Source organism: Prionailurus viverrinus, chromosome A1 (genome assembly GCF_022837055.1).
Source record: "Prionailurus viverrinus isolate Anna chromosome A1, UM_Priviv_1.0, whole genome shotgun sequence".
In the NCBI taxonomy this organism is placed as follows: domain Eukaryota; kingdom Metazoa; phylum Chordata; class Mammalia; order Carnivora; family Felidae; genus Prionailurus; species Prionailurus viverrinus.
In genome coordinates, this window is record NC_062561.1 from 82,112,119 (window position 1) to 82,136,774 (window position 24,656).

At 45.4% G+C, this 24,656-nt stretch overlaps 1 protein-coding gene across 3 annotated transcripts in view; it reads right to left on the minus strand.

Annotated features, from left to right (window-relative positions):
• Nucleotides 1–24,656, minus strand: part of TUBGCP3 (tubulin gamma complex associated protein 3) — a 75,568-nt gene that overhangs the window by 31,397 nt on the left and 19,515 nt on the right. For all 3 annotated transcript variants that reach the window (XM_047849074.1, XM_047849065.1, XM_047849083.1), the window contains exons 6-13: nucleotides 23,149–23,321; nucleotides 21,052–21,170; nucleotides 20,190–20,315; nucleotides 18,794–18,862; nucleotides 18,254–18,386; nucleotides 16,509–16,675; nucleotides 768–878; nucleotides 135–243 (exon numbers count right to left, since the gene is read on the minus strand). In XM_047849074.1, the coding sequence (XP_047705030.1) occupies nucleotides 135–243; nucleotides 768–878; nucleotides 16,509–16,675; nucleotides 18,254–18,386; nucleotides 18,794–18,862; nucleotides 20,190–20,315; nucleotides 21,052–21,170; nucleotides 23,149–23,321 (1,007 nt within the window). The remainder of the gene's footprint in view (nucleotides 1–134; nucleotides 244–767; nucleotides 879–16,508; nucleotides 16,676–18,253; nucleotides 18,387–18,793; nucleotides 18,863–20,189; nucleotides 20,316–21,051; nucleotides 21,171–23,148; nucleotides 23,322–24,656) is intronic.

A 24,656-nucleotide genomic window follows, 5' to 3' on the forward strand; every position in this document is an offset into this window, starting at 1 on the left:
TTTTACACACATCACACTAAGTGTGAAGGTATTTCAGATGACAATTCAGAAACTGTCATTCCTACCGGACGGAAAACACTTCAAGTGACAGCTCTATCGCACCCCCACCACCACTGTCACCACCGCCACCATACCATCCTGGGGGGAGTCGGCAGACTTGGTCACAGCTATCATCTTTGTAGTGGGTGTCTGGTCATGACAAACCTGGTGCAGGAAATTTATTGATTTTCCGATCAAAAGGACCTAAAAAGGAAAAATATCCTCCAGTTACCATGATGTAAAAATGATTAGTCATCCAACTACTATAAATATTCATAAGCAACAAATCTACTATTAATTAAAAATTAAGTAATGGAGGGGCACCTGGGTGGCTCAGCTGGTTAAGCTTTTGGCCCAGGTCACGACCTCATGGTTTCATGAGTTCGAACCCCATGTCGGGCTCTGCGCTGATTAAGACTCTCTTTCTCTCTCTCTCTCTCTCTCTCCACCTCCCCCGCTCATGCTGTGTCTGTCGTTTCAAAACAAATAAACTTAAAAAAAGTTTTTTTAATTGTTTTTTAACTAAGTAGCAAGGACATCTAGGATAGCATCAAGGGAACTGTAGGAACTGAGAAGACTTATTAACAAACACACATTAATCAGTGTATTCAATCAATACATACTTCTGATCCTAAGATGCGATAGAAGAGTTTTGTCACCTGCTGCCCACATGCAGAATTACGACAGCAGAGCCCCAGTCCCCCCCCCCCCCCCCCCCCCGGCCTCACCTTCCTGGACTGGTCCATCGTAATAAAGGAGGGGATCATCGATCTCCGTAGAGTGTACTTGTCCTGCCACAGCCGGTCCGTCTTGACGGCTGGATCCGAGGCTACGAAAAACTGAAAGCAGAGGCACGGCCAGGTCAGAAGACAATGCTTACAGCAAACCGCTCGCTGACAGCCACACCGAGGAAGTCACCCTGAAGGAAAGCTCTCCAGAGACGGGAGACTTACCCTTCACAGAGTAAAACCGTCTTCAAAAGCATTTTGAGCACTGGGTGTTGTATGGAAACCAATTTGACAATAAATTTCATATTAAAAAAAAAAAAAAGCATTTTGGATACATCCCTCTGTAAATGGAATCACAGACGTCCCAGACTTTTTAAACCGAGTCTAACAACGCAGGCCTTTTCTCGAGGATTCATGATCTTCACTCTGATCACAATCATCAACCTCTGCTGTAGCCTCTGCTGTGCTCTGGCTGGGAGGGCCGCCTCATCTACCTTAGTGAAAACCTGTGGGTGTCCAGGGGTGTGGTGCGGCAGTCCCTGTGCTCAGCTGTCCCCTCCTGCCCACGTGCAGCCCTCTGCAGGTTCTCCCCTGCGGAGCCCCCAGTCTAGAACACAGAGGTGCCAGAGCTAATGGACCCTGCTCACGGACTGCTGGCTGCAGGCTGACCTGGGCGTGTGGGTGGCCAGCACCTGCCTGCCTGGCAGCACTGCAGGAAGTGCCTTCCCAAGAACCACCCTGCACAGAAGCTTCTCCCCTGTCCACTGTGCTCCTCACTTTTGCTGATCCCACTGCCCAATCTGACCCTGATGTGAGAAAGGGCACGAGGCCACTCTCATGTTTCAGTCCCATGTCCTTTAAGTTTTTTTTTTAATTTTTTTAGGTTTATTTTTGAGAAAGAGACAGAGCATGGGATGGGGGAGGGGCAGAGAGAGAAGGGAAGACAAAGAATCCCAAGTAGGCTCTGTACTGACAGGGTAGAGCCCGACGCAGGGCTTGAACCCACACAGTGCAAGATCATGACCTGAGCTGAAGTTGGATGCTTAACTGACCAAGTCCCCAGGTGCCCCTCAGCCCTATGTCCTAAATACGTTTGGGCTTTTATCTCTATAAATTCAATTTCTAGTAGAACTGCCAAGTCAAAGCAATTTTTAATTTTTAGAGACATGTCAGACTCCCCTTCCCAACCAAACAGGCATGTCCACGGACACTCCCACAAGGAGGATGGCCCCTGTTCTGCATCCTCGCTTGTGTTAGACTGTGCCAGTCAGCTGGTGAAGCTGTGGCCACCTGTACTGTTACCATCCTGACACAGGAAGTGGGGCCTGTTTCCACGATGCTGATGGCCATTTGCTTTTATTCTCCCATAAACTGTCTTTTCATCTCCTCAACCGTCTACTGACGCTGTCCTTTTCTCATCAACGTATGAAAATTCTGTTATATTAGGGAAAATGACCATCTGTGGATGAAGTATTACTAATTTACTTTCTCCAAGTTAACCACTTGGCACCGTTTACAGCATGTTCCATGTTTTTGCTTTGTTCCACTTCTGTTGTGTAGGTGGATGTCTTCCTTTATGGAAGAAGACTTTCTTGTCTTCCTACGATCTTCCCGCTCCTAGATTACGGACAATTTTCTCTTACTATTCCTGACATGTTATTTTTATTACTTACATTTTTCATCCGTCTAGAATTTACCCTGGATATGATGTCGGGGCTAGTGTTTCCTTCTGGAGCATCCTCCCTCTACTGGCCGAGCTAGCACCTTTTATTTAATATGCTATCCTTTTCTCTGAGCTAAAATGCCTCATCAGAAGCTGTCATGATAATTGTATCGACAGATCAGAAAAGGGGAAAGGCGACTAGATCGAGAGATGGACGAGGTATGTGATAACATCTTTACTTCCCAGCCTCCAACGGTGACCAGTGGCTTTGTGTTTTATCATCATGAACATGGACTTAAGTGCATCTATGTTTCAGTCCATTAGAGTTATTACCCTCACTGGCACTCCACCACGTTTTCCATTCTGGGATGATGGGAGCCCCTTCAAGCTGGCTGCTGAGTCCTGTAGACTCGACCTAAGGTGTCCTCCTTGCTTCTGGTGTGGAAGATGTGCCAGGCTCATCTTACTCCTTTCTCCTCTAGACCTAGAATCAGCCACTCCTCCAGGGAGGAGAGAAATGGCCCTCAGTACTTAGTAGTATCTTAACACGGAAGCTGGACGGTTTGAGACGCAGCACTGGCCACGTTAAACGTGACAACCTGGCTCCCCCGTGGGACCGTAAGATCCACTTAAGTCGTAACACACTTCTCTAGTGATTCTTACACAAGTTCTAAATCACCAACAGGTGAACAATGCACAACCCAGACTAAGGAAAGTGTGTCCACAGAAACAAAATAGATTTAAAGAATTTTTAAAATATTTTTAGTAATTATATGCCAATGCAAAGTTGATGGTTTCCAGGCAAAACATAAAAAACAAAGAGAGAAAGAGAAAACTTGAAATGAGAAATGTAAAATGCTATCACTATGGCACAGAACCTACTTAACTTTAAGATATCATTCTTGGGGTGCCTGGGTGGCTCAGTTGGTTCAGCGTCTGACTCTCGATTGAAATCGAGTCAGTTAGTGAGTTCGAGCCCCACTGAGAGCATGGAGCCTGCTTGGGATTCTCTCTCTCTCTTCCTCTCTCTCTCTGCACCTTCTCCACTCACACACGCGTGTGCTCTCTCTCACTCTCTCTCTCAAAATAAAAACTTAAAAAAAAAAAAAGGGATCATTCTATGTTATTCTAGACCACAGAAAAATATATAGAACATTTATTTTATGGATCTAGTATAACACCAGCAAAACCTGACAAAAATAATACCAAAATTAGAAACTATAGGCTAATTCCATTTGTAAACATAGATGAAAAAATACGAATAAAATATCATCCTTGCATTACTGGAATAAGGTACTTTTGGTCAGGGCACACCATACTCCCAATACACTTCAAAAAAAAATTTTTTTAAGTTTATTTTTGAGAGAGAGAGACAGCGAGAGTGATCGAGCACATGCGCGAGAATGGGGATGAACAGAGACAGAGGGAGACAGAATCCGAAGCAGGCTCCAGGCTCCAAGCTGTCGGCACAAGCCCGACGCGGGGCTCGAACTCACGGACCGCGAGATCATAACCTGAGCCGAAGTTGGACGCGTAACCAACTGAGCCACCAGGCGCCCCTGAATACACTCCTAAAGATAAGAGAATGTATAACAAAGTATAAAATAGTATCAGGTAGTCATTAAAAATAAAGCTCATTCTTAATTATTACAAACTCTTCTGGGAATTTGATGAAAAGTACAGATCTTCTTTCCACAAAATAACACTATTATGTGCTATTCAGGAGTTTCAGAGATCATGCTTTATGAAGCCCTGGGTAGAGAAGAATAAAATTTAACAGCACAAAATTTTCATTACTAAATAAACCCCACTGTATTGGTCAAGCAGGAATGCAAAGTAGTGTGTTTCAGAAATACAGTGAATGAAGGTTGAAAAGAAATTTGTCATTATTTCAAATTAAAACAAAAGTAAAAGTAAAGTTTACAAAATACTACGCATGTACCATATCTGATAGACACATTGAAAAATACACAAGAATATACTATAAAAAATATACACAAAAATATTGGCAGGTTATCTGTTCATGACAGGATTACTAATAAATTTTCTCCTCTGTTTATATGCTCAAAAATTTTTAATTATTCAAACATTTTTAAATCAGAAAAAATATCATTCAAAAGAACTGAGTAATTAAGACCAATGAGAGAACATATGATACCAGCAAAGAAAACTGCAGTAACATCACCTTCTCATAGCAACCAACAAAAAAAGATTTGTTTTCTGTTCACAGAAATCTACTCCTGAGGGTAAATATTTAAGAGAACAAAATTCTTAATGATGCTAAGGTCTTATTCCATCCCTCTTAAGTCAGGGCTACATGACAGCCATATATAAGGAGGGACATGAATAAATGCCAACATGTTTATAACCATGTGGAGGAGATCAAGTTTCTTATCTTTACGTACAAACTAGTATGTACTGATCTTTGTACTTTTAGATTTGATTTCTATCGCCTAATTTTAAACACATAACTAATGACTGCTTTGAGGGATAACAGGTCCCACAATCCTGAAGCGATCATCACGTTAAGAGATACTTACATCACCCAACAGAAACTTGAAAACTGTCACGAGCCCACCAGGAGTCATGCAAAAGTTCGCCCAATCACCGCGCTAGGACCGCCCCATAGCCCCCCACTCAGCAGAGAGGGGCTGGTGTAAATTCTGCTGTTACCAGTTATTCACTTAAACGGAAGAGCTAGTCCCACAAACAACGCACTAATTCGTCCTGACAGATGGAGTGCAGCCGGCTTTGTATCAGTATGTAAGACGATTTAATTTAAAAGATAAAAAACTCGGACAATTCAGTCATCTTTAGAAATTAGGAAAGCGTCACTTCATCTGAGGGCAGAGTAGGGTGCAATCACTCTCCCGGCAAACACTGAGAGGAGTAGGTCCATCCTGGCATTTAATTAAGCCTCTGAAAAACATATAGTTACAGAGGAAAAAAACTAAGGTCAGAACATAATTGCTTGTATTTCACTGATGCATTTTCCACTCAAGGTTCTTTACTTTTCACCATGTGTCAAACACAGAAAGAACGGAGAAAAAAATATAACATAATTGTACCATGATTTCTCATTAACTGTTGGACAAATGCCAAGGCCTCCCTACTAAAAACAGAAATGAAGAGGGTAATTTTCTTAGCAAGCAACATAGCTTCTAAGAAACAGCCATTATTATACAAAGACCCCAACCCCAAGTGGCAATAGGCAGGCAGCCCCCCAGAGCCCCTGCGCACCCCCCCCAGAGCCCCTGTGCCCCTCCAGAACCTCTGTGCCCCCCAGAGCCCCTGTGGCCCCCCCAGAGCCTCTGCACCCCCCCCAAAGCCCGTGGCCCCCCTAGAGCCCCTGTGACCCCCTCCACCCCCCGCCCCTGCGGCCCACCACACCCAGGAAGCCATACGGGCTCCGCACAGGGAACCAGAAAGGTCTCCCACACGGTAGGCAGGAAAATCCCAGCACGTCAGGGGTGAGGCTGGAAGTGCCAAAATGCTAACATGATCTTACATAGTACACTTTTAAATTCAGTAATTCTTAGCAAAAATATACAAGAAACAGAACAAGAGAGCTGAAGGCACCCACAGATATTCCCAACAGCAGTCACCGCATTATCTCCAGTTCCACCGACCTTCCAGTTCAAGGACATAGATTTTTAGAGCATTTTTTAAATTTTTTTTTTCAAATTTACTCATTTTTTTGAGACACAGAACAGAGGGTGAGCAGGGGAGAGAGAGGGAGACAGAATCCAAAGCAGTCTCCAGGCTCTGGGCTGTCAGCATAGAGCCTGATGTGGAGCTCGAACTCACTGACCGCGAGATCATGACCTGAGCCGAAGTCAGGTGCTCAACCGACCGAGCCACCCAGGAGCCCTGAGTGTTTTTACAGCATTTAAGTAAACATGTGAAGTCTGGAAATTTTCGGATTCTGAAAGCAAGAAAGCTTACATTTACCTTTTCCTTCCGTGTTTGCTCCCAGATGAAGTCCCTCACCCTTTGAAAAGAATTTTCCAAAAGGCAAAAAATAAAAACAAAGTAGATTAACGTTGAACTACTGGCATAATTTGTTCACCTCAATCACTCAGGGCAGAAAACCCATGTGAACTACTGAAACATGAAAACCCCATGTTTTCATTTGTACTAATTTGTAACCAAATAAAACTACAAACTTCCCCCAAGTGTTGAAAGTACTTAATCACTTACAAAATCTGTAAATTTTTCGAGTGCTCCAACATTTGTCTACCTTTCCATTTCATAACAGAACACAAAACACAAAACACAGTTCCTGCTGGTTGGGCCAAAGGGTCCTATCTTTTTATAACAATTCACAGTAAAATCCCAACTGGTAGGCCCAGAGGCAGTCTTGAATGATTCCATACCAGAGACAGCCAAGCTCAGAGGCTACCTGGGCCTCTAACTCATTCTTGGGTTGCAAATCAGCCAAGCCCAGAGGTAGCTAAGGCAGGACACTGACCACTGCCCAGCAGCAGGAGAGACAGACAAGCCTTTCCAGGGAAAACCTCGGAAAACGTGGAAGGAGCTTCCGGGAAGGACAAACTCGAGCTCTGAATAGCCATCAACAGACAGTAGGACCCCCTGCAATCAGTCGGAGCCTAATGCAGGACAGTCACTGAGCAGTGGACAGCTGGGTCAGAGAGAGAAGGGCCGAGAGCAGGGAAGGTTCTGATCCCACCCCTGACTGGCATCCTCACCCGTCCCGAGGCAGGAGAACTGGAGCTTCAAGTACAAGCTCACACCTACGTTGACTCTACAGAAAACTAGCTCCTGTCCACATTCTTGGGGCCAGGTCACGACTTTTCTTGTAGGTTTTGTTCTAACTGGGGGTTTCCTGACCTGGGGTCCATGGGCCCAGAAGGCAGAAGGGTCTGTAAACATGGAAGGGAAGGGAATTACACTTTATTGGCACTAACTTCTATCTGAAATTTAACTCTTCCTTCCATCACAAATGCAAACAACAAGCCACAGTACCTGTGACTTTGTCACCAAAAGAAATCACATATTCTCACATGACCTGTTCAAGTGGGTGCACAGATCCAAAACGGCCACTAACCCTTCTTATTGAACATGTCAATAAAGACATACATCTGTTACCGCATCGCTTATCTAATAGGAAGTCTGGAAACACTAAATAAACACACTTCTTTACCAGGGAATTTTTCTGGTGTGCATTTACTCTTCTTAATTGACGATTACGCTTTCCCTCCCCCTCACAGAAAACCCCCTGAGAGACTACTGTACAGACGAGAGCTGGTGTGAACTAAGAAGGCCCTCTGGGGCGCCTGGGTGGCGCAGTCGGTTAAGCGTCCGACTTCAGCCAGGTCACGATCTCGCGGTCCGTGGGTTCGAGCCCCGCGTCAGGCTCTGGGCTGATGGCTCAGAGCCTGGAGCCTGTTTCCGATTCTGTGTCTCCCTCTCTCTCTGCCCCTCCCCCGTTCGTGCTCTGTCTCTCTCTGTCCGAAAAATAAATAAATGTTGAAAAAAAAAAATTTAAAAAAAAAAAAAAAAAAAAAAAAGAAGGCCCTCTGCTCTCCCTCCCTCTCCTCACCTCAGCCCCTCCGACACACTCTGTCTCTGTCCCACTCCAGTCAGGCTGGGGCTGCAGAGAATCACAGGACAGGCCCCCAGGGTCTCGGGCTTCACTGGGCCTCTGAAACATCCTCATGCCCAAGTCACAGTCCACGTCACACCTCCCTACGAGGTTCCCAGAGGGCAGCCAAAGGGACTGGAGACTGCAAATGGCCAGGCCTGGTGACAGGTAATCAAGGACCTCCCTACAACCAGCACTGAGGCAGAATAAAGCCTCAGCAAGGGAGGAAAGCTAAATCTTAGGAGCCAGACATGGCTGGCACCCCTTCGCATATTACAGTCACCATTTTAATCATTTTAGAGCGTGAATTCAGCACTTTAACGTTATCCACTACAAGGCTGTGCACCCGCCATCACCATCAAATTCCAGAACACCCTCAGCATTTATTTGCAGAAACACCATACCCAGCAGGCAATGACCTCCCCACCCCTCTCTCCCCAACCCCTGACAGCACTAACCTTTCTGCCTCTGTGACTTGGCCTATCCTGCACATTTCACATAAATGAAATCCTACAACACGTGAGCTTTTGTGTCTGGTTATGTCTCTCAGCCTAAGGCTTTTAAGATTCATCCATGCTGTAGCATGCATCAAAATTTCACTCCTTCTTGGGGCTGAATATTCTATTCTGTCACTTGGATAGACCACCCATTAGGTAACAGACACCGGCACTGCTTCCACCTCTTGACCATCCTGATAATGAATGAGGCTTCTGTGACAATCACGTACAAGTTCTACGTGAACGTGTGTCCTCACCTCTCTTGGGCACACACCTGGAACCGCTGGGGGTGCGTGTAACTTTCCGAGAAGCTGCCAGCCCTGTCCCTGAGTGGCCGCACCGCCGTGTCCCCACCAGCACTGTATCAGGGTTCCAAGGTGGCCAAGTCTCCACCGGCACTTGTTATGCTCTGGCCTGTGCTCTGCTCCAATGAGATCCCCATGAGTGTGGTATGACAGCCCCCTGTGGTTTCCACTCATACTTCCCTGATGACTAACGTTGAGACTCTTTTCCGGTGCTCACTGGCCATCGGTAGACCTCCTTTGGTAAAACCTGAGTACCCTGCCTATTTTTCAATTGCAGTGTTTGTCTTTTTGGTCCCGAGTTGTGATAATTCTTTATATGTTCTGGATACTAGACCCTTACTGCATCTATGATTTGCAAATACATTCTCCCATTCTGTGTGTTTTTCTTTTGTTGCTTATGCTTTTGGTGACATATCTAATCCATAGTCGCAGAGATTTACACACAGCTTCAGCTGTGGGACCTACTTTGAGTAACTTTTTATACACAGTATGCAGGTGAGGTCCAAATCCTTTCTTTTGTGTGTGGACATCCAGCTGTCCCAGAACCACCTGCTGGAAAGACTTTTCTTCCTTCACTGAGTGGTCTTGGAGCCTTGCTGAAAATCACTCAACAAACATGAGCACGTGTATTTCTGGACTCTCAATCCTGCTCTCGAATCTCTGAGCCCATACTCATGCCAGAAACACACCTGTGATTGCTGTGCCCTGTAACATGTGACGTCGGGACATGTGAGTCCTCCCACTGTGTTCTTCATTTCAAGAGCGTGTGGCTTTCCAGGCCCCGTGCACTTCCATGTGACTTTGAGGACCAGTGCTGCCATTTCTGCAACAGAGGCCATGGAATTTTGATGGAGATCACATCCAATGTGAGATCATTTGGAGTAGTGCTGCTACCTTAACAATATCACAGAGGGGCACCTGGAGGGATCAGTCAGTTAAGTATCCGACTTCGGCTCAAGTCATGATCTCACATGGGTCTGTGGATTTGAGCCCTGCATTGGGCTCTGTTGCTGACAGATCGGAGCCTGGAGCCTGGAGCCTGTTCCAGTTCTGTCTCTCCCTCTCTCTCTCTGCCCCTCCCCCGCTTTCTCTCTCTCTCCTTCTCTCAAAAATGAATAAACATTAAAAAAAAAAAAAATTTGAAAGCACAGTATCACGTCTTCCAAACCATGAACGTGTAGAGCCATCGGTTTATTTAGGTCTGCCTTCATTTCCTTAACAGTTTTATGATTTTCAGTACAATTCTTCCACTTTCTTGGTTTAATTTCTCCCTAAGTATCTGATTAATTTTGACATGTCATACATAGAATTGTTAATGTTATTTTGGGATTGTTTATTGCAAGTATATAAAAATAGGACTGATTTTTATGTACTAATCTTGTATCCAGCTAATTTGGCAAGCATGTTTATTAGACTTGGACTGTGAACACTTTAGTTTTCTATGTATAAAATTATGTCATCTATGAAGAGAAGCAGTTTTATCTCCTTTGCAATCTGAGTATCTTTGTTTTTCAACTGCTCCCTTGTCTAACTGCCCTGATGAGAGCTTCCAGCTCCCAGTGCAACCCTGAGCAGGGTGGGGAAGATGGACCTGCTGTCTGTTCCTGAGCTGGGGACCGAGTGTACACCCTTTCACCATCGTGACATTACCTGTTAGCGCTTCATATACGCCCTTTATCAGGCGAGGAGGCTCCTTTCTATTCCTTCGGTGAGTGTTCTGATCACGAAAGAGTGTTGAGTTTCATCAAATGCTATTTCTGCGTCGCCTGAGATGATTGTACGTTTTTCCCTCGTTTGAACAGTGTGGTGTATTACATCACTTTCCGTATGCTGTAACCACCCCTGCGTTCTTGGGAGAAATCTCACTTGGTCATGGTGTACGGTCCGTTTAACTTCTAATCCATTTTTTAGTGCTTTATGAGGATTTCTACATCTATATTCATAAAAGATACTGTTCTGTAGTCTTTTTGTGTTGTTGTCTGGCTTTGGGATCAGAATAATATGAGCCTCATAAAATGTGTAAAAACAAGTATTCTTTCCTCAGTTTCCTAGAAGAGTTTGAAAAGAACTAGTGCTAACTTTATATATTTGGTAGAATTCACCAGTGAAGCCATCTAGTCCTGGGCTCTTTACTGGAAAGCTTGAGATTACGGACTCACTTCACGAGTTACAGGCCTGTTCCAAATTCCTACTGCTCCGAGACTCCGTGTCAACGGTCGGTATTTCTAGGAGGTCTCAGGTTTTATTATCTGCAGATGACTTCATTTCTCCACCATTTTTGAGGTGGAGTTTTTGCAGGACACAGAATTCCTGACTGGCAGATTTTCCTTCCAGCATTTTGAGTGTACATCCTAGTGCCTCGTGGCCTCCGTGGTTTCTGAGGAGAGGGCAGCTGCCGACCTAATCGAGGGCCTTCTCCATGCAGAGTTTCCCTAGGGCTCTGTCTTCCCACGACTCGATCACAAGGCTCCTGCGGACATGGCGACCTGTCCCACTGGAGTCTGGGGAGCCCCCTGCGCGTCCCGGCGCCATGGGTCTCTCAGACCCTTGACATTCTCCTCTTCTCTTCCTGTTCCTCCGGCGGGATAACTCAGTTGGGTCTATCCTCAAGGCATGTGTTTCCTTTTTCCTGCTCAAATCTGCTGCTGAGCCCCCTAGTGATTTATTTCATTTCGGTTACTGTACTTTTCATCTCCAGAACTACTTTGGGTCCTTTTTACAATCTCTGTTTATCCAGGTTTTGTGCTCCCTCTGATTACAGAAAGTAGCATTTCCTGGGGCACCTGGGTGGCTCAGTCAGTTGAGCGTCCGACTTCAGCTCAGGTCATGATCTCACAGTCCGTGGGTTCGAGCCCCGCATTGGGCTCTGTGCTGACAGTTCAGAGCCTGGAGCCTGCTTTAGAATCTCTGACTCCCTCACTCTCTGTCCCCTCCCTCGCTCATGCTCTGTCTCTGTCTCTCAAAAAATAAATAAGCGTTAAAAAAAGAAAATTTTTTTTAAATGTATAAAACATAAAGCATATAAAATCCAAATATAATTGAAAAAATCATACAGTTTGACTCACTGGGCAAAAAAAATTAAAAAAAAAAGAAAGTAGCATTTCCTTGCATTATGCAAATATTTAATAAACTACTTTTATTTTCGAGAGTGAGCGCATGAGTGGGGACAGGAGCAGAGGGAGAGAGAGGGAATCCCAAGCAGGGTCCAGGCTCAGTGAGGAGCCTGACACAGGGCTCAGTCCCACAACACTGGGATCGTGACCTCAGCCAAAATCAAGAGTCAGACGCTCGACTGAGCCACCCAGATGTCCCTAATAAACTACTTTTAAATGAGTGGTTACATAAGGCTCACATGTAGCTACTTACAGTTAACCATATGCTTAAAGAAATATGATTTTACAACTAAGTTATAACTCATTACACAATTGAGGGGAAATTAACCAATGTTAGAATTGAAGAGACAAAAATACCCAAATTTTAATTGTGTAAGGATCAAACACAAAACGCAATTGTCTCAACTACCAAATTCTTATGGTAAATATATTGTTTAGAGTGAATTAAAGAGAACTTCCCAAATTTAGTCAGAGACTTAATCAGAGTCAGGAACATTTATAAATGTATGGGTCAACGAAAAAAGGAGAAGTCAAAGAACACCACAATTAAGAGAAAGGCCACAGACATATCAGGGCCAGCGGGCACTCAAATTATATCCAGCATTCTTCTTACATAAATTAACAGCAAGTAACCTAGTAACATACTGAGCGCTTACTACCTGCCTGACTCCATCCGCACACACGCACACAATCCTGTGAGGCTGCTGCTATTACGCACGCAGGGAAGATGTGCAAGGGAAGGCTCACAGAGACTACAGCACTCACCCAGAACTCAGAGCTTTTCCAAACTGCAGCCAACAGTCAAACCCAAGCCATCAGACCCCAGAACCTGGGCCGGTGAGCCCCACTGCACGGCGACGAGGCAGGGAGTTAAAACAAGGCCCCTGTAAGACGCTATGAGCTGCCTGCTAGCACGGCGGTACCCAACAGCAGGCACACAGCAAAGGGCAGAATCTACTTTACGCCAAGGACTCATGTTAGCTCTATAGTCACAGTGCATTTTTGAGAAATCCCAGCAGCCGAACTAGTGAAGCAAACAAGACCATGTGGGTATAAAGTAACTGGCAAATGAACACTTACAAATCCTGAACTTCCTGAAGCCTTCTCTAACCTCAGACATCGAGTAGGAATATCAGTAAATATAAAACCTTAAAAAAGATAAGTTTACTGTAGTGCAATGTTAGTATTCGAAGTAATCTGAGGAAAGGGTACCTGAGGGTGCTTTATAGTTCTGTCAACTCTTCCAGAAGTCTGAAACTATACAAAAAAAAAAAAAAAAAAATTTAAGGATAACTTTATCTGGGAATGCAAACTGGTGCAGCCACTCTAGAAAACAGTATGGAGGTTCCTCAAAAAACTAAAAATAGAACTACCCTACGACCCAGCAACTGCACTATTAGGACTTTATCCAAGGGATACAGGTGTGCTGTTTCAAAGGGACACATGCACCCCCATGTTTATAACAGCACTATCAACAATAGCCAAAGTATGGAAAGAGCCCAAATGTCCATCGATGGATGAATGGATAAAGAAGAAGTGGTATATATACATATAATAGAGTATTACTCGGCAATCAAAAAGAACAAAATCTTGCCATTTGCAACTATGTGGATAGAACCGGAGGGTATTATGCTAAGTGAAACGAGTCAGTCAGAGAAAGACAAATATCATATGACTTCACTCATATGAGGACTTTAAGATCCAAACAGATGAACATAAGGGAAGGGAAGCAAAAATAATATAAAAACATGGAGGGGGACAAAACATAAGACACTCTTAAATATGGAGAACAAACTGAGGGTTACTGGAGGGGTTGTGGGAGGGGGGATGGGCTAAATGGGGGAGGGGCACTAAGGAATCTACTCCTGAAATCATTGTTGCACTGCATACTAACTAATTTGGATGTAAATTCAAAAACTAAAATTAGAAAAATAAATAAAATGTGTTAATGATACCTACAAAAAAAAAGAGTAACTTTATCGATGAGGCAAGATCTGAGATTAAGCTGAAGGGATCGTTTGAGCTAATGACCTAACACTGAATTCAACAGACAGGGTGTTTACTTAGCATTTTATCCTTAAATACATAAAACCTAAGGTTTGCCTTACACATATTCTGGGCGACAAGACTTCTTCAAAGTAAGTATCCCAAAGTGAAGCTATCCCAGTCTTGGAGAGTTTGCTTTTTTGCCTTACCTCAGTGAATCAATGTCCAAAAATAGAAAAGAAAACAGTCTAGAGGAAAATCAATCTGCAAGTCAAGGCCCAATTCTCCGGCCCCACAATTATAAATAGGCCCAGATCACACACAGGTCAGACAATCAATAACGAACTGGTGGTATTTTAGGGACGATTCTGAAAACACAGACGCACACAGTGAATTAGTGGTGTAATTAAGGACTACTTTAAAAACCCAGTTGCTAGAAACTGCAAACTAAATTATTCTCAAAAAAAAAGACAAAAGCATTGCAAATCAGAAATTAGGTTCTAAATTTTAAAAAGATAATTAACCAGTTTGTGGCTTTAACTTTTGTTTTACTTGACAACAATTTTATATATATCACAATAGGACCAGAACTGCAATTCCTGTCCCAAACTCTGAAGAAAATCAGCTTCATCAAGTCAACTGGTCACCAGCTGTTTAAAAGGTCAGTATCACCCAGAGGCACCTGGGGGGCTCAATCAGTTAAGCTTCTGACTCTTCTTTTCAGCTCAGGTCATGAGCCCAGGGTTCGTGAGTTCGAGCCCCATGTTGGACTCTGGGCTGACAGCTCGGAGCCTGGATTCTGCTTTGGATTCTGTGTCTCCCTCTCTCTCTGTCCCTCCCCAGTTCATGCTCTGTCTCTGTCTGTCTCTCAAAAATAAATATTAAAAAAAAAAGAACAACCACAGACACAAGATATCCAAATGTATAAAACCACGCCATGACTCAAGTCTAGAAAGACAGACAAATCCACCAGAAAAGCGGGCAAAGAACAGGCCCAGCAATTGGTAGAATAAAAATAACAAACATGAAAAGCTGGTCAACCTCACTAGGAAGCAGTAGAATGCCTCCAAGACACCGCACCTCACACATTAGAGTAAAAACCTTCAATAGAACTGAGTGACAGGAGCACTGACCAAGCTGGAGAAGGGGGACCCACGGAAGGCCGACTGCGGGGTGGCCTGGCAGGACCGCTCCAGAGCCGGGAAGGGCAGGATCAAAACTAAAAGACTGCGCTCGCTCCCCAACAGCCAGCCATCCCACCTCGCAGGACCGACCTCAGAGGAACTCGTATGTATGCACAGGGAGACACATGAAAGGGTGTTGTTTTCAATGACATTCAAAAGGTTTACAACTATGAAGACCATCCGTCGGTACAAGACACTAGACACAAAGAGGATGTCCACCTTTCCTACACATAGTAACAAAGGACGACTGTAACGCAGCCACAGCCGAACTACAAGCCAAATGGAGCAACCCACACAACACCTGCACCTTAGGTGCTGCCCGTGTGCACCAGAGGCTCCCCAAAACCACTCTCGACAATCGGCTCTGCCGCCATGCTGGTTTAAAAAGCCACTGGTCCCGGCACAACTGGTCTATGAGGAAACAACGGGACCATAACACGAATTTCATGACTGTTCACATCAAGTTCATCCACAAAAAACTAGGTGAAAACAGGAGCCCAGCCTTCTGCTACACCGCAGGTGAGCCCCACACCCACAAGCCCACATCAGGGCGTCTACAGGGTAAATGCCATGCTCACTCTAGAATGTACAGAGGGCTGGGGCACCTGGTGGGCTCCGTCAGTGAAGTGTCCGACTTCGGGTCAGGTCATGATCTCACGGTCCGTGAGTTCAAGCCCCGCGTCGGGCTCTGTACCGACAGCTTGGAGCCTGGAGCCTGCTTCGGATTCTGTGTCTCTCTCTCTCTGCCCCTCCACTGCTTGTGTGCTCTCGCTCTCTCTCTCTCAAAAATAAATGTTAAAGAAAAAAATCTAGGATGCACGGTGGGCTTAACCACTGAACGTGTGTCAACAGCACTACAACTTCTGTGAAGTTCCTGTCCTTTCCTAATGTGATGTACCCGAGGTTTTGAGGGTGCAGCTCCTCATTCCACTCTTTGTCAGAGGACCTATGGTTTGTGCTGCGTGACTTGCACAGCACAGTGGCTTTTAGGAGCACACACGCCGCCTCATGGCAGAACCAACTGTGCTTCCAACAGGCACACAGCACACACACCCATTAAAAGTGCCAGGGCCTCAGTAAGTGACCTTGCAAAGTGACAGAGCGTGCGATACTGCACCACACGAGGACTAACACGGGACACCTAGGTCTGGCTTTGCCGCAAACCTGGCCAGGGGATTTGGCCTTCTGACTTTCCCACCATTAAAACTGGGATGATAATCTCCGACGGACCCCAGGCGGCTCTGTCGCTCAGAGGTAACTGGTTTTCAAAGCACCGCACAAAACACGCACGGCATTCGTGCAGTGCGGTGGCGTTACAGTCGAGAGGAAACAGTTCCCAGGGAGAAAAACTCAAGAGAGTAGCCGGAGACTCGAACGGCGCTCCTTACTTCATGGTACGTGTCCTCGAGCTCCCCGTCGTATATCCAGCGGTACAGGAAACTCAGCACAGGATGTGACACTAAGCTGAGAATGTGCTGCACCAGGGACCTCACGTACGGGTCCCCCGTCTTCGTGTACGCGTGGACGGCAGAGGCCAGCTCACCTCCTTTCCTCCCTGGGGGGACACATGCAAAACACCCAAATTACACTCCCGGCAGAGACCAGGTCATCGAGATGCAGTGTTCCCTGGCTACCATCTGGGACTGAGGAGTGGCAGTTAACGTGTTGAGGAACAGAGAGAGCACCAGCCTGCCCCAGGCTTCACGAGTCAGAGCAAGGCACTCTCCTACCTCTGCGCAGCCACTGCGGGGTTTTTCAAGAGCAACACCCCTGACTCGTTACTCAAGCTGGAACATGAATTGTCACCTCTTCTGACCAAGACACGCATTAAGACTCACACTTTATACTGCAGTCAGGGATATAAACACATATAGAAAATATGAAAGTTTTACAAAACAGTACTTGCACTTTAATGCTTCCTATTTTCTTCCTTTCCTCCTTTAGTACAACACGCTAGTCTCGGCTTACCAAACTCATCTTACAACCCCATTAAGTGGCTAGAACTCCCATTCTGAAAAATCCTGCCACGGTGAAGAGTCCCGGGCCCGGGGAGCACAGCTCAGGATGAAGCACTGGCAGTGGCAAATATCAGGCCCCAAAACACAAACATATAAAGTTTCTTACGGTAAGAATTCAGGATTTGATTAGGTTGCTGAAAGATTTTCAGGAAGGTCTAATGTGACCCGATGTTACTTAGATGCTCCTGGCAGGAGCACACACAGCTTCCCGAGGGAGGGGCAGAGATGTCAGAAGGAGCTGGAGGTCCAGGACACGAGGGACTCAGTGCACACAGAAAGGTGCGGGGACTGGGGAGAGAGACAGAGGAAGAGTCTAGAAGGAATCCACATGGGGGTGCTCATCATCTGAGAAAAGACACATATTTTGCCTGACTGCTTTCTCTTTTTGAGGGGAGGTGGCAGGAAGTAGAGGAGGCAGGGCACGGACAGCTTGGCGAGCTCAGACCACACGTGCTGGAGTCCCAGCCCCTGTGCTCACACAGACAGAAGAGGTTGGCAGCGGACACAGGGCCATGACCTAGGGGCGGACCCTCAGCTTCTCCCACCTCACTCAGTTCTCACAATCCTAAGAGGAGGCCATTGACGCCCCAGCATTACAGAGAAGAAAAGACAAAGAGGTTCCTGGTCAAGGTAGCTCCAACAGAGAGAAAAAATGTTCAGAAGGCAGGTAGAAATGCAGAGCCAGAGCCTGGGAGAGGCCCCAGCCACACAGGCAAACTGGAGGACTTGTAACACCTAGCTTGTGGACCCAGACCTGGGCCGTAACCTCGGGAGGAGGAAACCCCCAGGGAAGGCTGCTGGGCCAGAGACAAGTAAAAGGGGCTTAGAGATGAACAGTTACAACACCAAGGACCACAAAATGCTTACAAACTAGACACCCTCTCCTTTCTTCCCTCATTTCAATGAACTACTAAGCTTCCACAAACATAAATATGGGGCCATGTCAGCAACTGGTGACTTTCCCTATAAGTCTACGCACTTGATCTACGCACTTGTACGTAATCTGCACATTTATGGCTGTCAAGGATACACGAGAGCAGGCACGCAAATGACCGCAGATGAAATTCTCTAAAACCTGCTTTGAAATAAAGCAGGTCCATGAGACTCAAAACAACCTTGGCAGTGGTCCACTAGGGCCGCGAGAGTCTTCAGTCTTATCTTGGGGTCGTACGTCCAAACCAGGAGGCGCCGGAGCGTCAAGCTACTCTCAAGGCCCAAGTTCACCCCCTGATCATCCTCTAACTGTAGCTGAAAAACAACAAAGACGTAACATGTAAACACGAGTCACCAAATATGTCCACCATTTCTTAATCCACGGAAGTCAGCATGGGGAGCGGATTATTCTCATAAAACGAAGCGACAGGTCCCCTCAGAGAACAATAGTTTCTTCAAGCCACTAGTCATCGGTTCAAATGGTAGATCACTTCTCAGCCTCTTGGCTAAGATCAAGTGAAATGGTAGACAGAATTCTGAAAATCAGCATTAATTGCCTCTCGAATACACTGAAACTCCATGGGTATCGAGACCTCACGAACAGCATTAGCAAACATTTTTATCTTTTAAAAGTAATTACAAAGAAACTTAAAAGCTCTATATAGTTGCAATTTTGTATGATGGCAAATCAGGAAGAAATTAAAATACAAGCAAAGCATTACCTGGGAATGTAAGACAGACAGCAATCGGTAGTATTCCTTCAGTTCCTGATGCAAGGCCGCGCAAAAGCTCTGCGTGGGAAAAAGCAGGCGTTGTGAACACACAGCACAGCCCTCATGCGCCAGCGCATCTGATCGCCACAGGCTCAGCGCTGGACCACGACTGGTACATTCTGCTGGTTTAAGTTCTGCTTCTGCCAGGGGCCTGCCGGCAGCTTTACCCACCAGCATGGCCATAGTTCATCCCACAAGGGGGGTGTTCCCCCCCAGCACGAGCTTTGCAGTTGGAAAATCAGATTACAGCTAAACGTATATTCACTTTGACAATGATCTTTTAATATTATATACCCTCTAAATCTTTAGAGTTAAAATGTCATTTTCTCGGGGGCACCTGAGGGGTTCGTCTGACTCTTGATTTCAGCTCAGCTCAGGTCATGATCTCAAGGTTTCTGAGTTCAAGCCCCGAGTAGGGCTCTGTATTGACTGTGCAGGGCCTGCTTGGGATTCTTTCTCTCCCTCACTCTCTGCATTCACACTCTTTCTCTCAGAAATAAATAAAACATTTTTAAAAATGTAATTTTCTCTGTTTTTAATTAGAATTTAAAAACTGGCAACTCCATGCCAGTTTCTCCCAATTTTTCAGTGTTGTTTGTACCGCTCATTTTCCACACCCATATTATTAAAAACTTCTTTGTATTTCTAGGATCTTAAATACAGAAAAGGTGAGGGGCGCCTGGGTGGCTCAATCGGTTGAGCAACCGACCTCAACTCAGGTCATGATCTCTCAGTTCCTGAGTTCAAGCCCTGCGTCGGGCTCTGTGCTGACAGCTCAGAGCCTGGAGCCTATTTCCGATTCCGTGTCTCCCTCGCTCTCTGCCCCTCCCCGCTCACTCTGTCTCTCTCTCTCTCAAATAAATTTTTTTTAAAAATACTAAAAAGATGTCAAACCAGAATCTGTAAGAAAGACCATCACACAGTCCTGTGACAAAAACTTTCTAGAATGAACCCTAGAATGTAAACCCAGAGACCTCAGGGGGAAGAACCTGCAAAGGATAAAACTTCTTCTCTTTAAATATCAGGCTCCACACCGTTCTGAGTATCTTAAAGTGATACACCGTCAGTCATCTGCAGGTTTATTTTAATGCATTTATGTATTCTGTGCTCACACTCCACCAACAGCTACCGTGAACCATGTGTGGTACTGGGTTATCTCTGTCAATACTCACCGTGGTCTCTATTTTCTCGAGTGGACCAGGATGTCTCCAGTGTTGCAGTATCAAAACTTCCTTACTTAAAAAGAACCCTCTTTTCAAGAATTACTTTCATAGTAAGATTCTAGGTAGACTAAGCACTCCCCAAAATGAAGGCATCCTAAATGTTGTGGTAACAACAAACATACCTGACCCACAAGTCCAAACGAACGGTCTAGACTCCTCTGGTCAGTGTATTTTCTGATTTTGTTATGCAACCATCCCAACTCAGCAAGTCTGACTGTCGTATCCCTCAAAGATTTACTTAGGTTTGCCTAAAAAGTAAATATATCAAGAGTTAAAAATTAACAGTAGAATTTCAATTGCTTTTCTAAACCATTTACACTTTTAGTATCCTAATGCTTAGGCCCCAACACATGGCACTTACAAGTAACGAATGCACCACCACCAACACAGAACAACGAGAGTCTGGGAAACGAGGGCAGCAGGTGCCAGCAAGGAAGGGAAGTAGAACCTCTCTCTGCAAGTGTAAGGCTCAAGCAGCATCACCCCGAGACGTAGCTGGCCAGCTCCCCGGCACGGCAGGGGCCCTGTGACATCAGCCACGTCCTAGAATGGCCGGGACTTGCAAAAGACCACGACATCAACACGAAAGGGCCGTGGGGAAGAAGGTTCCAGAAGGGGAAAGCAGGCAAGTGGAGGCACCTTATCCGGAATGGTGTACCAACTGCAGAGATGCCGAGTGGTACCCGCCCCTTGGGTGCCTCGACACCACCATCACCAAGAGCAGGAGTCAGCTCGTGGGTGGCTGCATCCGTGAACACGAGAAGACACGGAAGGAGAAGCAAGCAAGGTCTCAGCAAAAGCACCAGAGCCACAAGCCCGCGGGGAGGCAGACCCGTGTGCCCAACCGGCACACCGGCTCTGGGGGTCCAGTACCCCAAGTGCACCTGTCGCCCCTACAGGTTAACAGCTCCCGGCCGGCTGTACCGACACCCGTCTTTCCTGCCTGAACACCTCACACCTCACACAGGGGGCCGGTAACTGTACCTTCGCCTCCACTTTGTAGCGGTTCTCCACGCTGTCCATCTTGACGTGCTTGCCATCTATGCCCTGGAAGACGTACACAATGTCCCGCACAAGGGCCGCCTCCGTAACTTCCCCAGCACCTGAAACATGGGTTTTGTAAGAGGAATTATCGAACAACACATTTTAAGATGGAATCTATTTTATACCACACCTAGTTTTACATTACGTGTTTCAACCAGGAGAAAATTTTAAAATTAAAAAAAAATGAGCTTAAGATGGAAAAAGTATGAAGTCCTAAAAACCAAGAGTTTTCTCAAAAAGATATGGAGATCATAGAATTTGTTATACAAAAAGTCTTTAGAAATTTTTTAAAAAAGCAGGGGTGCCTGGGTGGCTCAGTTGGTTAAGTGTCCAACTCTTGATCTCAGTTCCAGTCTTGACCTCACAGTCATGAGTTCAAGCCTCGAACTGGGCTCCGCATTGTGGCATGAAGCCGATTTCACAACCAATCACAAAGGGATGGGTAATTATTTCATAGACGGCGTTTGTGAAAATTTATTTCACGGCATGAGTATGAACTTGGTTCCATTCTCAATCACATTAAAAGAAGCGAATACGATAGAAAAGTTATGATTTCCATAAACTTTGGAACAAAAGCTAAGTCAGAATTTAGGTGTTACTCAACGACAAAGAGGCAATGCTCAGAAACCCAAGACATCGGTGGGAGGAAAAATGTAATGAGTACACAGTCAGGGCCCAGCACTCCCAGAACCAGGGTAGTGAGTCAGAAGGTAAGGACAGGTACGTACTTCAGTTGTAGGGATAATATTCCATAAATATCAACGCCACCAAACTACGGGTAATATTGTTCAAATGTTATCTACCTGTCGTTACTGACTACTTTGTCTGCCTTTTCCATCAGTTACTAAGAGAGAGTAATTGAAATATCCAACTGTAATTGTGGGTCTGTTTTCTTTGTAGGTCTGTTGGTTTTCCACTGTGCATCTGAAGCTGTTGGTAGGTGAATACACATTTAGGAGCATTATTCCTTCCTGAAGAACTGACCCTTTCCCTGTTAGGAAACATCCCTCTGCCCTGATGACACTCCTACGGTGTCTCCTCTGACAGTGAGGGAGCAGCCCGTCTTCCCATGGTTAAATACAAGATGCGTGTTTCCATCCATTTACTGCCAACCTATTTGTGTCTCTATATTTGGAATATATCTCTTTCGAGCAGTACATAATGGTCTAAATGTAATTTTTTAAAAACTAAATGAAGTGTCTAATCTATACACATCTAATGTGACTACAGACGTGTTTGATTTAAACTCCCTGCATTGCAGTATGTTTCCTATTTATTGCCTGTTCTTTCTTCCTTTGCACCTCCTCTCCTGCTCTTTGGGACTGATCAAGTACACTGTGAAGTCCTTTTATCTGTGAGCTCTGTGTGTCACGCAGGCTTGAAGGCCCTGGTAGGGGCCAGGAGTCACAGCAAACAAGGAGGAGCAGTGAGGGGCACTCTTGCTGTCTGGAAGCCAGCCGCCCAGTCACAGTGTCCCCCCACCCCCCCCCCCCCCCCCAGCTGTCAGGGTTACACGACGGACCCAGGTAGGAAGTGTGGCTGCACGGGCCGGGCTGTGCACTCTGGGCTGTGTTCCCAGGTCCACACAAGACGCACCTGGTCCTCACATTCTGCACAAGAACAGAGAGCAGCGGGGGAAGCAGGCAGGAGGGTGGCAGGAGGGATTATAGAATCTGCGGATTATGAGCCAACAACGAAGCCCATTCCTCTATTCTCGGAAGCATTCCAAACACTGCTATTTGAAGGGCTCTTGGGAAAGAAATGCAAACTTTCTTTTACGATCTAGCAGAGCTCTAAAACTCTCAGCGAGGTGTCTGTTTAACCATCAAATAAATCTTCAGTGCGTTTCTCCAATGTCCCAGGCACTGCCCGACTTGCTGAGGCATCACGGACCATACTTAGGACTCTGAAGTTCTCATCATGAGAACAAGCCGGCCCTCAATGGTTGTAAGCAGGGCCTCGACAGTATTTTCAAACACGGGAAGCACAAAATCTAGATTGCAAAGAAAACCCATGTTAGGATCTATCCTTACTCACCACTGGCATCCCCTTCCCTCCTTGGTCTTGTCACGTTGCGAGAAACAGTGTTTGGGAGACCTTTTGAGGTAGTGGTTTGTGAAGAAGGCTGGTTTGCAGTTAAAGTCCATGCAAGACGTGACCCCAACTGCTGCCGAAGACAGTCTCCAACTCCGGGAGTGTGATGAGGCTGTCTAAAAGAAGGAGAGAGCATTTCCTACCTCCAAACACGCAGACCATTCACTTGAAACACAACACACTGCTGGAAATGTTCCTAAAATTCCTATATTGAGTTACATGCTAGAAATCTGAGCTAGACGCACGACAACGCCCTACCAGAATCCATCCACCAACCAGTCCAAGGCCTCTTTGGGATGTTTAGACTGCCATTCAGGCTCTCACTGGCACCTCCCACATATTTCTCAGCCTAAAGACCAAAATCTACTTGACTTTTCTTCACAAGCACATAACATACATGACCCATCTAAAACCAATGAAATTCACGACTAATTTTAACTTTGAACTTGAACTTAACACCTTTCATTCACTCAGCACTTGCAGGGCACAGCAATTTAAACTCTGGAGGACCATCCTTCTATATCCTCGCTTGTCTCCCAGCCTTCACGGTGTTCGACACGAAAAGAAGTATCATAATTTGCAAATTAATTTCAAACATACAAAAACATCAAGTCCAAGGCAAGAGTAAAAAGGTCAAGACTGCCTGTGATAACTTCGAGAACGTGTCAGAGCTGGTCTCTGAACAGCTGACTTCTCAGGATGTGTGTTTTGACAAGTGTAATGAAATGTCATTTCCCGGGAACCCAACACAAAAATGAAAATCTCAACAGCACTACTGCTCCTAAGGGGCAGAACTCAGATTCAGTACCAGAGCAATACTGCTGGGCCCATCTGCAACCACTAATGAAGTGACACAGGAAAGAAGACCCCAAAAACAGCCCTCCCTCTTCTCTATTTTCATGGGGAAAAAGTCATCAACAACACTTGTTAAACTAGGACTTTCAATAAAGTTCTAAATTTCAGAGAAAAATTCTAAGGGACCATTTCAGTTCAAAGTCCTCTATACAGCGCTTTGTTTTTGTTGTTTTCTTCAAATTTTAAGGTAAAAATGACAAAGTCTATTTAGTTTACTCTTTTAGCCAGAATACAAGTCAGAGATTAAATCTGTATAATATGTTGCACTGTCTTTCCAGAACACCACATTCCACTTACAACGCACGTGTGGTGCACTTGAACACGAGTGTACTTATGTCACACAACGATTAGTATTATGCTCACGTGGAACACACATGACTGTAAATCTCTTTAGTCACTGTTCTGGAAAAGTACCCACTTTGTAACAGTCTGCTCTAATGTGATTTCCAGGATCGAACCATGTGTAGAAATATACAAAAAGATAAAGAAAACCAAATTTCCAAGTCCACTACTATATTAGCCACTGCTTTTCTCTCAACCACAAACTCTGCATCTCCTGGAAAAGGGAGAGCTGATGGCACGTTGACCATGCGCTC